Source organism: Fusarium mangiferae (assembly GCF_900044065.1).
Source record: "Fusarium mangiferae strain MRC7560 genome assembly, contig: FMAN_scaffold012, whole genome shotgun sequence".
In the NCBI taxonomy this organism is placed as follows: Eukaryota; Fungi; Ascomycota; class Sordariomycetes; order Hypocreales; family Nectriaceae; genus Fusarium; species Fusarium mangiferae.
In genome coordinates, this window is record NW_024573932.1 from 1,590,919 (window position 1) to 1,604,600 (window position 13,682).

The following is a 13,682-nucleotide window of genomic DNA, read 5'->3' on the forward strand; positions in this document are numbered from 1 at the left end:
AGAAATTCACAACCCTTGGAATTGTTGTTCTTGTCCCTTGCTGCGGTGTCTCATTACGCCATAATTCCATTCCAAGACAATCAATGCACTAAATTGCGGTGAGGAGATAAAGCTAATATCTTGCCGCGCTGGATGAAGCTCGAAACAGAGCTGTCCCGTGTCTCACTCCAGAAACTGGGATGATGCAGATGTAGATTAATCAAGGCTCCAAGTGCATCACCAAGATCGGTATCGGTCCTTGGCTATGTGGCGGACAGACCGGTGACCTAATAGGGATTCCCTTGCATGATACCCCAGTTCCCAATTCTTGGTATTTTAGTGAGCATCAGGGTCTGTAGAGCCCCGCCCACACTCTGCCCAATTGAGATTAGCTGGCGCTAGGGGAGCCGGAGATCGGTCCATAGAGACGCGGCACGGCACGGCACGGTATGGGAAAATGCCCTGGCACTAACTTACCCAACAAAGTCTAGGTCATCGAATAATTTGATCAAGCGAAATAGAGTGAACGTCGGTATAACTAGCTACAGCCGATCTTTTACATATGGGCACGTACGTGCATACGTATTATGCCGTCAGCGCCTCTGAGATCTTGTCCAACCCCTCCTTGAGCTGCTCAAACGTGGGCCACCCATAACCAAGCCGGAAAAAGCAATCATCCCTCTCAAACCAGGTACCACGGCCAATGTAAACACCGTAATCATCGAGAAGGCGTTTGTAGAACGCTTCAATGCCGCCCTTGGGCTCTTTCTTGATCTTGATGAAGCACATGACGCCGGCATCGGGCCTCACCCAGTCCACCGAGTCATTATGCTTATGGACCCAGCCCGCTACAAAGTCCCTTCGGCGGCGCATCTCCGCAATGGTGGCGGGGAGGAGTGTGTCTCGACGAGAGAGGATCTGCTCGGCGATGAGCTCGTCCAGCACACTCCCGCTGATGCTGATCTGCTCTTTGGCGGCGAGGAACATCTCTTGCAGGATGGGGTTGGTGGTAGTGAGCCATCCTACTCGGATTCCCGGTACACCGTAGGCTTTGGACATGGAGGATACTGTGACGACGTGGTCTCCGAGACATGCTCCCCTTGGTGATGGGTCCACGTCGTCGGCAGTGTAGTCGACGAGGTCTGCATATGTCTCGTCAATCAGCAGGTAGCAATTGTTTTCCTTGGCCAGCGAAGCGAGACGCTTCAGTTCCGCGACCGTGCACATCGTTCCTGTAGGGTTGTTTGGGGAACAGATGCTGATGAGCTTTGTAATGCCGGGGCGAATGGCGGCTGCGACACGCTCTATATCCAGGCGGAATTGGGACTCAAATTCGAGGTCAATGAAAGAGATGTCACAACCAATTGACCGCGGAATTTCGAGATTAGTGGCGTAGTTGGGCCGTGTCACAATGGCATGGTCCCCAGGTCCAATGAGCGCCGTATTGATGATGAATAGAGCAGTTGAGGCGCCCGCAGTGACAAGTACATCCTCGGGGGTGATGGTTCCGCCCGGGGCTTGAGCGACGACAGAACGTATGTGATGGCTTCCTTTGTGCTCTGTGTATGTCAGGACAGACTGAGTGGGAATTACGATACCCAAGGACTCAAGTGTCTGGTCCGCAATGGCACTCTCGGACAAGTTGTACTTGATGATGGCGCCTACCTCCTCAGGGGCCTCTTTCTCGATTGCCATACGTTCGTACTTCATCTTATCGGTTGTGTTATTGGTTCTGAAATTCTAGGAGGCCGATGATTGTTTTTTCTTTGACGATCCTGACGGAAGAATCAATATCAAGAATAAATACTAAGGCCGTGGGTGCAGGGTATGAGTAAGCCCTTGAAGTTCCCACGTGCAAAGACTTAATTGCAAAACTAGACCCACATGCTGAAATTAGGATGCTGTAGTATACATATCTTACGCACAAACACGTTGACAATATTGATATTTCCCTAGTAATGTTATATCGAACTGAGACGAGTCTACAGAATTGAACTGTCTGTCCATGCCTCTTTGACCTCAAATAGAAGATTCCGTCTTCCGAAATTTAACTACACATCTCAATCCTTTTGGCACCGCATCGTGTGTACTGCACTGCTTCATAGTTCCAGCATTTGTGATTGTGGTGGGCAAACTCTCATGCTCAAGGTATAGGCTGGCTATGAGCATCTTCAGTTCCATGGTAGCTAGAGCCTTTCCTAGACAGACCCTGCCACCGTAGCCAAATGGCATCAGGTATCTATCACTGAGCTTTTGTGACTTCTCATCCCCCTCGAGCCACCGTTGAGGAGAAAAGCTTGAGGGGTCAGGATAAATCTGTGGGTCGTAGTGCAAAGCCAAAAGAGATGACGTGACGATTGTGTCTTGTGGGAGGAAGACTCCGGACAAGTCACGCCCTCCATGCGGTACGATGCGCTCGGCCCTGCCACTAGAAGCCGGGTAGAGACGATAGACTTCCCGTAGACAGGCCTCTAATGATGGCACCTGGCTGTCGACGTCGGAAAATGACAGGCTACCATCATCCAGCCTGGGTAATACCGAGAGTTCTTTGCGTATTTGCTGTTGCCAGTGCGGTACTTGGGTCAGAGTCCAGATCAGGTACGTAGCAGTTACTGCAACAGTGGCTTCAGCAGCGTTGATGTTGTCAAGAACTTCAGCTGCTATGTACTCGAGATAATCCGGTCCTTCATCTGCCTCAATCTCCTCTATCTCCAAGAGATGTCGAACTAGAGAGTGAGACTTGAATAAGCGAGGGTCCTGCGCCACTGTAGAGAACCGCTGCTGACACCAAAGGGCCAAGGCGTCATCAGCCGAGAGATAGCAGAATCTTGAGCTCAATCTTTGCAGTATCTGAGAGACAAGTTTGTAAAGCTTAGGATATCGGTGATGAAAGGGGCCGAAGAATTGCTGAGACTTTAGTCCTGCAAGTATGCCACGTTCTGGACATATTTGGTCCACAGAACGAGTAGAGTAATCAGGGCCGAGCACCAGAAATGTTATGTTATCAAATGCGAACCAAGATGTCAAGCTGTAGACATCAACATCTTGACCAGCTTCAACCTGGTTTAGAAAAGCCAGAGACCGGGCCTTGATATGCTGCTCAATTACTGGCACTTTGTATATGGTTGAGGCTTGATAAAACGCTGAGGTATACTTGCGTTTCTTCCTATGGTCTTCGTATGGCTTTGTTGCAAAGACTGATCGCATCCCATAGCCCTGGAAATGATCAAAGTAGCCGCTCTTGGCCCAACGGCCCGTCGCCTTGTAAATATCTCTGGTACCTTCTAGGTCTGAAACCGAAACTTCATTGGGAGCAATAAGGATAACAGGCCCGCACTTCCTATGCCAGCCAAGGATAGCTTCGTTTCGACAGCATGATATATCATAAAAGGCAAGAGGGAGACTTGAAATCTTGCAGTACCAGGGCCCAGGGATGTGATGAAAACGCCCGTGTAGAAGGGGATACAATAGCCATGCATAAGAAAGAAGGACTGATATGATAGCGAAACTGAGCCAAAGAGCCTCCGAGGACAGGAGGTAGCTCTGGATGTTGGAAGCTGTTGCGAAGAGCATTGTGGTCACGGTTGAAGAGTTGGAGAAGCTCAATGGCTGTGAGAAATGTTGCTTGTGTCCTCTGGGTGTTCGTATAGACGCCCTTTTATTCTCTCATTACGACGCACTAAGATCTTTCATTACCACGCACGTTAATGACTGTACGCTCGAATACAATGGATTCTTCCGCTCCCTCAGTCAATGACTACACTGCGCCAAACAATCTGGCACCTGCCACAGAACGGCGCGTACTGATGAAGTGAGGTAAAACATAGCGGAAACTTGATATGCACGTCCTACTATGCATACAAGGCTTAATTCCTTGTCCATATGTATCATGCTTCAAAAGGAACCGCAAATAATCAGACCTTGTTTCTTTCCTCTTCTCACTACACCTAAGACATCAGACGGTGATTGACGGGACGCGTTCACACAGGAGTTTTACTTCCAAGATTTTCTTTGTCACGGGGCGTATCAATAGTGGTCATGTCGCGTCTATGGCTGGAATGAAATGGGCATCATCGGTACCTGACATCGCGTAAGTCCTCTAGTGCATACAAAGGAGACCAGAAAGGGGCTCTGGCATGTCTCAAGACCCCCGCATGGTAATTCCGCAAAATTTGTTGCCTAATGGCAAGGAAACAACTTGGGTCGCTATGCGGAATAGAATCCTCACCGACAAGTCTAGAGGTTTGGCTCTGCATAGAGCAGGAAATGGTAAAATTGCGGTGTGGATAAACTTGAAAAGGTATATGATCTTCAAGCGTGAGGGCATTGCGGAAGCTGAAAAGATGCAGGTGGTCGAATTTGAAGATGACGGAGCAATTTCTGGCACAGCATGAGATGAGATGCTTCACACCAGCTTTAATGTGGCGTGCACTATGCTAAGCTAACTTGGGACGGAACGGATGGGCGAGAGGGGACGGGGAAACGGGCTGACGGGACGGGGAGACGGGCTCGCGGGACAGGGAGAAAAGGGAGAAGGTACCCGAGACTTGTAGGGATCATCTCACCGATGTGCCATTCTATATGGATCCCCGCTGCGGCAATCTACAGATCTGAGATGGTGAAACCGATTGCGGCCACATGCAGCCTGAATCCCACGTCCAAACCCCTGCTACGTAATGCATACCTCTATTTCTCAATGCAATTACGCACCTCTGTCGAATGATGCTTCTCGCATCTCAACAGCGCACGTGTCTCAGTTGTCGGCAGGCAATGGTATGCACCAAGACCCATTCGAAGTCGATAGGCTTGACCCCCCACGAAAGATGGCTGACTGGTATTGGCCGCCGTATTTCATTTCGTGCCTGGTTTCATGGCTGTGGAGGAGAATTTTGGCGGGTGCCAAAGCAATACTAGCAGAGCGCTGCTCATTGATCACTCACTGCTTCGGGCGGAAGACATTTTGATACTGCTCTGGCCAGTAGGGCTGTTGTGACCATTTGTAGAGAGATGTCAACATAAATATACCTCGCTTCTTTTCAGCGTTACTTTACTGCAAAGATAAACGAGTAACCTGATCAACAATAAACTAACACCCGATTGTTGTACTTAGCCAAGCACAACTTGACCTGATAAACCACTGCAAAATGGTAGGACACTCTGACGGCGCCTCAGTACCGGCAAAGAAGCCAGGCGCCAGCCAAATACCCGCACATGACTTGGATCAAGTCTGGGAATGGAATCAAAGTGTACCCGAGGAAATCAGTCGTTGCGTTCACGACATAATTCAGGAGCGTGCACTGCTGCAACCCTCAGCACCAGCTATATGCGCCTGGGACGGTGACCTGACCTACGCCGAACTTGACCGTCTTGCTGATGGCCTGGCAAGTCACCTCATTGGACTTGGTGTATCTCATGGCGCAATCATTCCGCTATTTTTTGAAAAGTCAATGTGGACAACCGTGTCCATCTTGGCCGTGCTCAAGACCGGTGCGGCTTTTGTGGTTCTTGATCCTTCGATCCCAGAGCAGCGTTTGAGGACTATCTTTAGCCAAACCAAAGCTCAGCTGGTTGTTACCTCGATGGCAAACGAGACCTTGAGCAAGCGATTTGCACCGCAAGTTGTTGCTCTTGGCTCCCATATGATTCAGGAGTTGAACGAAAAGGAATATCGAAAGCCGGATGTACTTCCAACGCCGTCATCCACCATGTATCTGGTGTTTACCTCTGGGTCTACAGGTACTCCGAAGGGTACAATCCTGACACATAAGAATCTCGCATCGGCTCTGCATCACCAGCAGAGCAGCCTCAAAATTACTGGCAACACAAGGATGTACGACTTTTGCTCATACAGCTTCGATGTGTTTGTTTGCAATACATTTGCTACACTGTCAGTCGGCGGGTGCCTTTGCGTTCCAAATGAGCTGGATCGGCAGAACAGGCTGGCGGCGAGCATTGCATCACTCAAGGCCAATACCATTGACCTCACGCCGTCTGTATCTCGAATTCTGAGCCCAGAGCAGGTGCCTGGTCTCGAGCAGATCATATTTGGTGGTGAGGCACTGCGCGCCGAGGATGTGATTCCTTGGTGGGAAAAGGTACGGATCGTGAGCTTGTATGGGCCTTGTGAATGCACGCCCAATAGTACAATCAATTCCTCCCCAGCAAGCCCTGTGGAAGCTACATCAATGGGCAAAGGAATCGGGCTGAATACATGGATCGCACAGGCCGACGATCATGATTCTCTGGTCTCGCTGGGGAGTGTTGGTGAACTTCTACTTGAAGGCCCCCTTTTGGGCTTGGGGTATTTGAATGATGCCGAAAAGACTGCAATGGCTTTCATTGAAAACCCTAAATGGTTATCGCAGGGTTCTTCCAAGTACCCAGGCCGCAGTGGACGTCTTTACAAGACCGGCGATCTAGTGAAACACACTGCAGATGGTGGTTTACTCTTTATCAGCCGCAAAGACGAACAGGTCAAGGTCCGAGGCCAGCGTGTTGAGCTTGGAGAGATCGAGCACGCCATCCGCAGCCATGAGCAGGTAAAAGATGCGGTTGTCATCTTGATAAACGAAGAGAATCAAGATCCATGGATTGCCGGATTCCTTACACTCCAGCATGACAGTCAGACAGTATCGCCGCGGCGAGAAAAGAGTGGCAGTGACAGAAACATGCAACATACAGACGGATGGGAACAGCGGTTCAACGACGACTACCTGAGTCTCGTGTCAATGAAACCCGAGTCCATCGGACGCGACTTTCAAGGCTGGACATCTATGTATGATGGGAGCGATATTGACAAAGGAGAGATGAACGAGTGGTTGGACGATACCATCGCGTCAATTCGCAATGGAAAGCCATCTGGCCATGTTCTTGAGATTGGAACAGGCTCTGGAATGATTCTGTTCAATCTCCTTGACGGGCTTGAGAGCTATACTGGCCTTGAACCTTCAGGACGGGCAGTAGAATTCGTCTCCGAGGCTGCCAAATCAGTGCCATCAGCAGCAGGCAAAGTCACCATGTTGAAGGGCACTGCGGCCGAGCTTGCGCGGTTTAGTCATACCCTGTCTCCCAGCCTCGTGGTCTTGAACTCGGTCATACAGTATTTTCCCGACCAAGCGTACCTACTCAGCACAATCCAGGAGCTGGTGCAGCTGAAGGGAGTAAAAACGATTTTCCTAGGTGATGTCCGCTCATTGGCCCTTCACGACGAGTTTTTGGCGGCAAGGGCATGCCACGTCACAGGCGGAAAAGCCACCAAGCACGAGTTTCGTCGCGTAATGGACGACATGAGACAAGCTGAAGCAGAGCTGCTGGTCGATCCAGGTTTTTTTACCCAGCTCCCGGGTAAGGTGGACAAGATCGAACATGTCGAGATTCTGCCGAAGCGGATGCGTGCGTCCAATGAACTGAGCACCTATCGGTACGAAGCCGTCATCCACGTCAAGGCTGAAGGCCAGCCCAGTCGGGTAGTTCACGAGGTTGACAGGATTCAGTGGATCGACTTCCAGGCTGAAAATCTTAGCCGGGAATCATTGCTTACCCTCGTGCGCCATGGAATCGCCACTTCCTCATACATTGGCGTGAGCAATATTCAGCACAGCAAATCAAGTTTCACGAGCCATATTATTTCGTGTCTTCTCGATCAAGGGAGAGAAGCCAGTGATGATGATGATGCGGATTGGCTTTCTATGTCTCGAAAGTCTTCCCAAAAGCAAGCTTCCATGTCGGCTCTTGATCTAGTGGAATTAGCTGAGCAGGCGGGCTGTCGTGTGGACCTCAGCTGGGCTCGGCAATTCTCGCAGCGCGGTGGCATTGACGCCATCTTTCACAAGCAGCAGCCAGCCAAGGGAGAGAGCCGGGTCATGTTTCGGTTCCCCACTGATCACCAGGATCGAGAGATTGCCGCTCTCTGCAGCCAACCACTGCTACGCCAGGTGAGACAGGAGATCCAAAAAGAACTAGACCAGATCTTGCGGACCCGGCTCCCAGCCTACATGGTCCCAAGGGCGATCGCGGTTCTAGACAAGATTCCCCTAAACGACAATGGAAAGGTCGATCGCCGAGCGCTCCGGGCGATCATGGCAAGCCAGGCGGCAGGGCGAGAGCCAGCCACGCAGCCGGTCTCGGAAGCCGAGGGCCAGATACGCGACATTTGGGGAGAGGTCCTGGGCATTGAACCAGCCACCATTGCGCCGAGCGACAGCTTCTTCAAGATCGGCGGCAACTCCATCGCTGCCATGAAATTGGTTGGGCTGGCTCGCAAGGCGGGTGTTGAGCTGACTGTGAGACATTTGCTCCAGCATCCTAGGCTCCAAGATCTCGTTCGGGCGGTGGCGTAGGAGATCAGCAGTGGCATTGCTGGGGGAGGTATAGCCAAGTGGACCTGTGAATCTCAACATCTCATTTTTTTGGCTATGTATTTGTCTTGGAGCTTTGAGCCTCATTGTAAGCACAGTTGGTTTGGGAGACGTGCTCCCGCTGCTAGTAACTGTGCCAGTCTCCCTCCAGACGGGGCCTGAGACTGGAACTAGTGGCTCGTGGATAGAATTTTACACAACTTTAGTCCTCCGAAGTGGCACTGGATTTAGGCGGTGTGCTACATAAAAAGAAAATTAAAAACGAAATCATTTTTGTTCATGACATATTTCATCCTTCTCTTTGCTTAGATTTTCTTCGTGTAAGCATCCAACCTATTCCCCAATTGATCCAAAAGAACAACACCAGCAGACGAAATTGTTCGCATCATGTCACGGCACACAAAAGCAGATCCTACAACTCCACTCCTCTCCAAATCTAGTAATCCGTCACATTCGTATATTTGCAACTTGCCGAAATCTTCGCAAAAGCCCTCCAGCCATGCAGAGCCGAATCAACGCCTTTCTAGCCCCAAATTCCAGATTTTACTGCTATGTTTCGCACGCCTCATGGAACCGATGGCCTTCTTCTCCATCTTTCCATACATTGCCCAGATGGTGGAGCGAAACGGGAGCCTGCCAGAGGCTGAAATCGGCTTCTATAGCGGCCTGATTGAGTCTCTTTTCTCTGCCACGCAGGCTTTGGTCTTGGTATTTTGGGGCTCTATGGCAGACCGAGTGGGCGGTAAAACGATGCTTGTATGGAGTCTTCTAGGTACGGCAGCCGGGTCTGTTCTCTTTGGGTTTGCTTCCTCTTTGTGGACAATGACATTATTCCGGTGCTTTACGGGACTGGTATCTGGGGGTAATGTTGTCATACGGGCGATGATAGCAGAGCGCTGCGCAACCAGAGAGTCTAGGACTCAGGCATTCAGCTGGTATTCCTTAGCGAGCAATTTGGCACTATTCCTTGGACCTCTCATCGGCGGCGCGCTTGCTAACCCGGTGAGCCAATATCCAGCGCTGTGTGAGGGTATGGAGTTGTTTGAAACCTTTCCATTTGCATTGCCGGGGATAGCCTTGGGAGCCATGAGTGCCACGAGTGCAGTCATCATCGCATTCTGCGTCGATGAGACGAGACTGGAAAGGGAGTCTATTTCGTATGCTGACGATCCTGCCACTCCATCAGGTCTTGACTGGGCTTTCATATGGGATCTGGTCAAGGCCCCAGGCGTTAGCGTCATGCTCTGCACCTTCGTCCACGTTATGTTGATTGGGTCTGCCTTCATGGCTGTCGGGAGTCTTACTCTATATACAGGGGTACGCTATGGTGGAATGGGGTTCTCGGCCCACCAGATTGCCATGTACATGGCGGTGCAAGGTGCCGCCGAGGCTGTGTGGCTCTTGCTTCTATTCCCTCCTCTACACCGTCGATTTGGTACCCGAGGTATCATCTTCGCTGGTGTCGTTGCATTTCCCCTCTTCTTTGCCGGCTACATCATAATGAACGCATTTCTTCGCAATGGAAGTCCAGTGGCCTTTGTGTCTTATCGAGCTGTGTTGGGCGCAATGGCACTCCTAGGACCTGGTGTCTTCATGGTCATTACGGCAGTGCAGCTGGGACTTCAAGAAGTAGCGCCTAGCCCGCGCACATTGGGGACTCTCAATGCAATTGCGGAATCAGCTTCTAGTCTTGTTCGAGCTGTGGTCCCAGCCATTAGTACAATAATCTTTGCAGTTGGTGTCCGTGATCAGATCATGGACGGCTATCTTGTCTGGGTCATCCTGATTCTGCTCGGTGGTTCTCTGACTATTAGTGTTACACGGCTTCCAAGAAGCAGAAAACTATAGATCCCAGATCTCGCGAGCCGTCTAGAGCCTTGCAGTTTCATATTCGCTCAACTGTATTCCCTATTGCCTGTAATGAAACACTTTGACATATGTTGAGATGTTGCGCTGCTAAGTCCAAGGTACATGCATCGTTGAGTCAGTGCTGGGCTAGATTTAAAAAGCTTTACACCAATGGGTACTCCAACAAGGCATTAAAGACCCTAAGGGTGTTTTGTTTCTTTTCTTTTTAGAAAAAAAAGTTTCATCTTAGCCTAGCTCTTATCTTGCATTATCAAATGATATAGATATTATATGTTCTTGATAATTTAGTGTATTCAATACGTCCTCAATTGCGGCAATGCCATAAGCTAAATAAGCTTCCTGAGTAGAATATTTCGCATGAGTAAATTAACAAATACACACATAAGTCAAACTGAGCACACAGACTCACAATAGATATCCCGTTGTAACCAGCTATAAAATCGTACCAAACCCAGACCTTCAAGTAGATAGCCGATATAAAAAACTAGAGGCGACAAGCCTTAGCCAACACCCGTCCATGAAAGGAGCCAAGTAGATGTACTTTGATGCTTAGAGTTACTTGACTGTCCATCGGTGTTCGAGAAGCTCCGCCGCCTCTTCTATACTTAAACCCGCCGTTTCTGGGTACATGAGGTAAATAAGGTAGTATCCAACGACGCATAATCCTGCGTACATCACCATTGTCCAGGTTGGGGTCAAGGCATCAGTCAACGGCAGAAATGTGAGACCAATGATGAAGTTGCTACTCCACGCAGCTGCCATAGCTACACCACTACCCAAAGACCGAACTGCTAGCGGATACAGTTCACTCTGCATCGACGGGACGTTTCCTAGGCCTAAGGCGAATGAAGCCACAAACAGAATAATACTTGTCAGCACGATGATCGCACCGCCACCGTGATCTGGCTGTTGGGGTAACCTGGGTGATACCCCGGTCGACAAAGAATGAAATCCAGTCGCTGCCAAGAGCAATCCGAGTATCATAAACGGGAGGGACCGAAGAAGCATCCGTCGTCTACCAGCTCGATCAATAAGGACGAGCGAGATGGCAGTAAAGGTGAAGTTTGTTGAGGCAATAGCTACCGACGCCAATGTTGGATTCTTGAAGCCCACTATCTCGAAAATCGTAGCTGAGAAGTACATGAGTGAAGTCTGCAAACAAAGGTCAGTCACAGGAGCCGGGTAAGGTATCCTCAAATGGGTACTCACAAAGCCGCAGAATTGTTGAAGCACCATGAGTAAGATTGCGATGGTCAGTCCTCGACGATAGCGATGTTGGCTGAGAAGTTCTTTCCATGGATCTTGAAACTGGAACCGGCCGTGTCCTGCCCGTCGTCTTGATTCACGCGCTGTTCGCAATTCTCCAACATCGGCCTGGATCTTGTCAATCAACGTATCCGTAAGACCTTCAGAGTCAGCTTCGTTGCCGTAGATCCTGTGTAGAACACGCTTGGCCTCAGTAAGACGGCCTACCATGACTAGCCAGCGAGGCGTGTCAGGCATGAAGCTGATCAAAAGACCCTGGGTGCTTGCTGGGACTACTCCAAGAGCGAATGTCCACCGCCAACCGGTAGCTTTCAAGCCCCAGGCTGCAAACATGCTCGCGGTCATGAAACCCACAATCTGTCCTAGCGTGGTCAAGAGAATTGTTGCCGTGATCAGCATCCCTCGGCGTGACGCTGGAGCGATCTCTACTATATACAGAGGGACTACCACGCTTGAAAATGCCACTGCCATACCGATTATGCATCTTCCTATGATAGCAAAAGTGATGGTCTTGCAGAACGCTAGAAATGCCGAGGCCGTGATAAAGAGGATGTCGGCATAAAGCATTAATCGCTTACGGCCTAACTTATCGGCGAGTAGTGATACAAAGGGGGCCGTGAAAAGAGCACAAAATGCTGTGGCTGAGGTTATCATCGCTTTGTCTATGGACGTGAGATCACGGCCAGACAGCGAAGACCCAATAGAGACAAGGGCTGCGGAGGTGACACCAGTCTCATCTGGCATTTAGGTCAGTATAACATCACCTGGCTACCATAATAGAACGTACAGCCCGAGAGCATGCTGCTGAGGCCGGAGACGAAAGTGATTGTGAGGACAAATGGCGTGAGCTTTGTCCTGGTCTCTTTTTTTCCTTCTGTCGGCAAAGGCTGGTGCGTAGACAGCAATGGATCATGCTCAGAGTCCATGTTCGTTGTTGTTGCAGGGTTCACTTTTTTTCCTTTGTGATGTGACTTGAAATAAATGTGTCAAGGGAAAAATGAACGCAGAGATGTGTGAGTATCTGCAGGGTCCATCGTTATATACCCAATGGCTAAGGCTTGGATGTAAGACACGCGCTGCTTTGGGAGACTTGCATGAGGACTGCTGACATCCCCTAGATAACCCCACTGAGACAGAAAACACCCCAGCTGATACCACCCACATACAGACTGTATTAGTTAGGCATCCTTGTCTTTTCAGTGGAGAGGGGTAGGATTAAGAAAAGGAACAATGCCTAAATATAGCGCATTCTCCCCGAACGGGGCGGGGTTAAAACAAAGCTAGAGCCTTTACTCCGTACTTCAATATTATACAATAAAGATCAATGCTGAAATGGCTACCAAACTACCAGATCCCGAGCATCAGCCTGCGTTTGTTACCCATCGGCCCCGCGAAATCCGTGACAAGATCTATCTCGAGCTATGACAATCCTGCGATATTCGCCAACCCGTGGTCTGGCATCGCAAAGCTGGCAAAGCAAAATCTCTCTTCTGTCGGTGGCGGTGCACCACGCCATTTTCTATACAAGATGAGCTTTAAGAAAGGGTCGATGCCACAAGGATCCAGCTCGGTTTCCCACTAGGGGCAGCTTCAACGATAAAAACTATGCCTTGCAGCATATTTCTGCCTGGGAGAACTTCTTCGCGTGTGGCCAGCGCATCGTCGAGGCCTTTGGCGAGGATGCTTGTTCTTTTCTAGGGCCATGCTAGAGTAGCCATCAATCGAGCTTGGAGAGATTATCGACATGCAGCGTATATATGAGCATGCTACTGTCATGCAAGGTCGTGTAAGAGCCTGATGGGCAGCTCTGCGCATATAGTTTGCTAATCATGAGCATACAGGTCCTCGGAATGCCTCGAGTCAATTTATAAATCAATTACTTTCATCTTTACTCACATATTTGCCCTTCACGCATTTATTGGCTTCTGTAAGGTACCGGAATTGTGTAAAGACGAGGCAGACGAAGCCATTTCGCCACCAGCGTTTCGCATCTACGGGAGACATCTTGAGATATGCTTAGAGCCAGTCTTTCCCATGTTACGACCATGCTCATCGCCTACTCTATCACCATTGCCAGAAGAGTGCCACACGACTTTCGACTTCCATGAGCTTCGCCCTTATCTTCTAGGAAATCTCACGACCTTCAATATCTGGGTGTCCGCTCACTCCACAGAATAATTGCTGAACAGCAACGCAGGCAATATGGATCAA

The 13,682-nt window shown here is 49.9% G+C and overlaps 5 protein-coding genes across 5 annotated transcripts; 2 read left to right on the plus strand and 3 right to left on the minus strand.

Moving 5' to 3' along the window:
- Positions 1-564: 564 nt before the first annotated feature.
- FMAN_08293 (putative aspartate/tyrosine/aromatic aminotransferase) lies at positions 565-1,689 on the minus strand (the record flags this gene model as incomplete). Its single annotated transcript, XM_041821752.1, has 1 exon — positions 565-1,689. One exon carries the CDS (start codon positions 1,687-1,689, stop codon positions 565-567), a length of 1,125 nt encoding a protein of 374 aa, XP_041687501.1.
- Positions 1,690-1,998: 309 nt separating this feature from the next.
- FMAN_08294 (uncharacterized protein) lies at positions 1,999-3,552 on the minus strand (the record flags this gene model as incomplete). The annotated part of the gene is made up of 1 exon (XM_041821753.1): positions 1,999-3,552. The coding sequence occupies one exon, from the start codon at positions 3,550-3,552 to the stop codon at positions 1,999-2,001; it is 1,554 nt and encodes a 517-aa protein (XP_041687502.1).
- Positions 3,553-5,123: 1,571 nt separating this feature from the next.
- FMAN_08295 (uncharacterized protein) lies at positions 5,124-8,318 on the plus strand (the record flags this gene model as incomplete). Its single annotated transcript, XM_041821754.1, has 1 exon — positions 5,124-8,318. One exon carries the CDS (start codon positions 5,124-5,126, stop codon positions 8,316-8,318), a length of 3,195 nt encoding a protein of 1,064 aa, XP_041687503.1.
- A 405-nt stretch (positions 8,319-8,723) lies between these two features.
- FMAN_08296 (uncharacterized protein) lies at positions 8,724-10,184 on the plus strand (the record flags this gene model as incomplete). Its single annotated transcript, XM_041821755.1, has 1 exon — positions 8,724-10,184. One exon carries the CDS (start codon positions 8,724-8,726, stop codon positions 10,182-10,184), a length of 1,461 nt encoding a protein of 486 aa, XP_041687504.1.
- A 576-nt stretch (positions 10,185-10,760) lies between these two features.
- Positions 10,761-12,397, minus strand: FMAN_08297 (uncharacterized protein; the record flags this gene model as incomplete). The annotated part of the gene is made up of 3 exons (XM_041821757.1): positions 10,761-11,357; positions 11,415-12,208; positions 12,259-12,397. 3 exons carry the CDS (start codon positions 12,395-12,397, stop codon positions 10,761-10,763), a joined length of 1,530 nt encoding a protein of 509 aa, XP_041687505.1.
- Positions 12,398-13,682: the final 1,285 nt, after the last annotated feature.